This window comes from Nematolebias whitei, chromosome 11, assembly GCF_014905685.2.
Source record: "Nematolebias whitei isolate Nwh7 chromosome 11, NemWhi1, whole genome shotgun sequence".
NCBI lineage: Eukaryota > Metazoa > Chordata > Actinopteri > Cyprinodontiformes > Rivulidae > Nematolebias > Nematolebias whitei.
In genome coordinates this window covers 47,359,311-47,360,273 of record NC_056508.1, presented here as the reverse complement: position 1 = coordinate 47,360,273, position 963 = coordinate 47,359,311, and the positions used below count along the sequence as shown (strand labels likewise).

General features: G+C 42.7%; 1 protein-coding gene across 1 annotated transcript in view; it reads left to right on the top strand.

Moving 5' to 3' along the window:
• The window catches only part of ndufb11 (NADH:ubiquinone oxidoreductase subunit B11), a gene marked incomplete at its 5' end in the record, with an annotated part of 1,412 nt that extends 476 nt beyond the window's left edge, over positions 1 to 936 (top strand). Inside the window, 1 exon segment of the mRNA XM_037685071.1 lies at positions 793 to 936. Coding sequence (XP_037540999.1) covers positions 793 to 922 — 130 coding nt within the window.
• Between the last annotated feature and the right edge of the window lie 27 nt (positions 937 to 963).

The following is a 963-nucleotide window of genomic DNA, read 5'->3' as shown; positions in this document are numbered from 1 at the left end:
TTGACCTGCTGACTGAGGTCTGTAGTCTGACCTTTGACCTGCTGACTAAGGTCTGTAGTCTGACCTTTGTCAGCAGTGAAGGATACTTATGGGACAGCAGGCCACAGACTGATGAAGTCTTCTGGATGGAGGATGAATCGTTTCTCTCAGCTGGTCCACATGAAATGACTTTGTCCACCTGGATGATTGAGCTTACAAACATTTACACACACACTGATTTATTTCAGATGTTTATTTCTTTTAATGTTGATGATTATAACTGACGAGTAATGAAAACCACAAATTCAGTATCTCAGAAAATTAGAACATTACTTAAGATCAATAAAAATAAAAGTTTTTTAGAAATGTTGGAAAAATTTGGAATTTTTTTTATTTATTTAAATATTGTCCAAATTTTGGACAATTGTGGCGGGCCAATTAAAAAGCCCAACGGGCCGTATACGGCCCGCGGGCCGGGGTTTGCCCGTGCGTGGTGTGGCCCACAGAACCAGACTGAGACCATTTAAAGGTCTCTGCAGGTGTTTGGTTAATCAGCTGATCAGAGTGACACCAAATACTGAACCTGTTCACAATATTCAAATTTTCTGAGATGCTGAATTTGTGGTTTTCATTAGTTGTCAGTTCTAATCATCAACATTAAAATAAACGTGAAATAAGTCGGTCTGTGTAATGAATGAACATGAGTTTCACTTTTTGAATGGAATTACTGAAATAAATCAGCGTTTTCATGATGACCTCATTTTATAACCTGCACCTGTAAACATGTTTTGTTTTCCCCTCGGGGGTTCCCAGGATGGAGAAGTGGGCTCGAACTGAAGCCAAGCGGCTCATCATTCTCCGGGAGGCCCAGGGGCTCCCGCTCATCAACGAAAACTATTACGACCCGAGTAAGATCATCCTGCCGGCGCCGAGCGACGAGTGACGTCCTGACGGTCGGACCTCAGAGTGACGTCCTGACGGTCG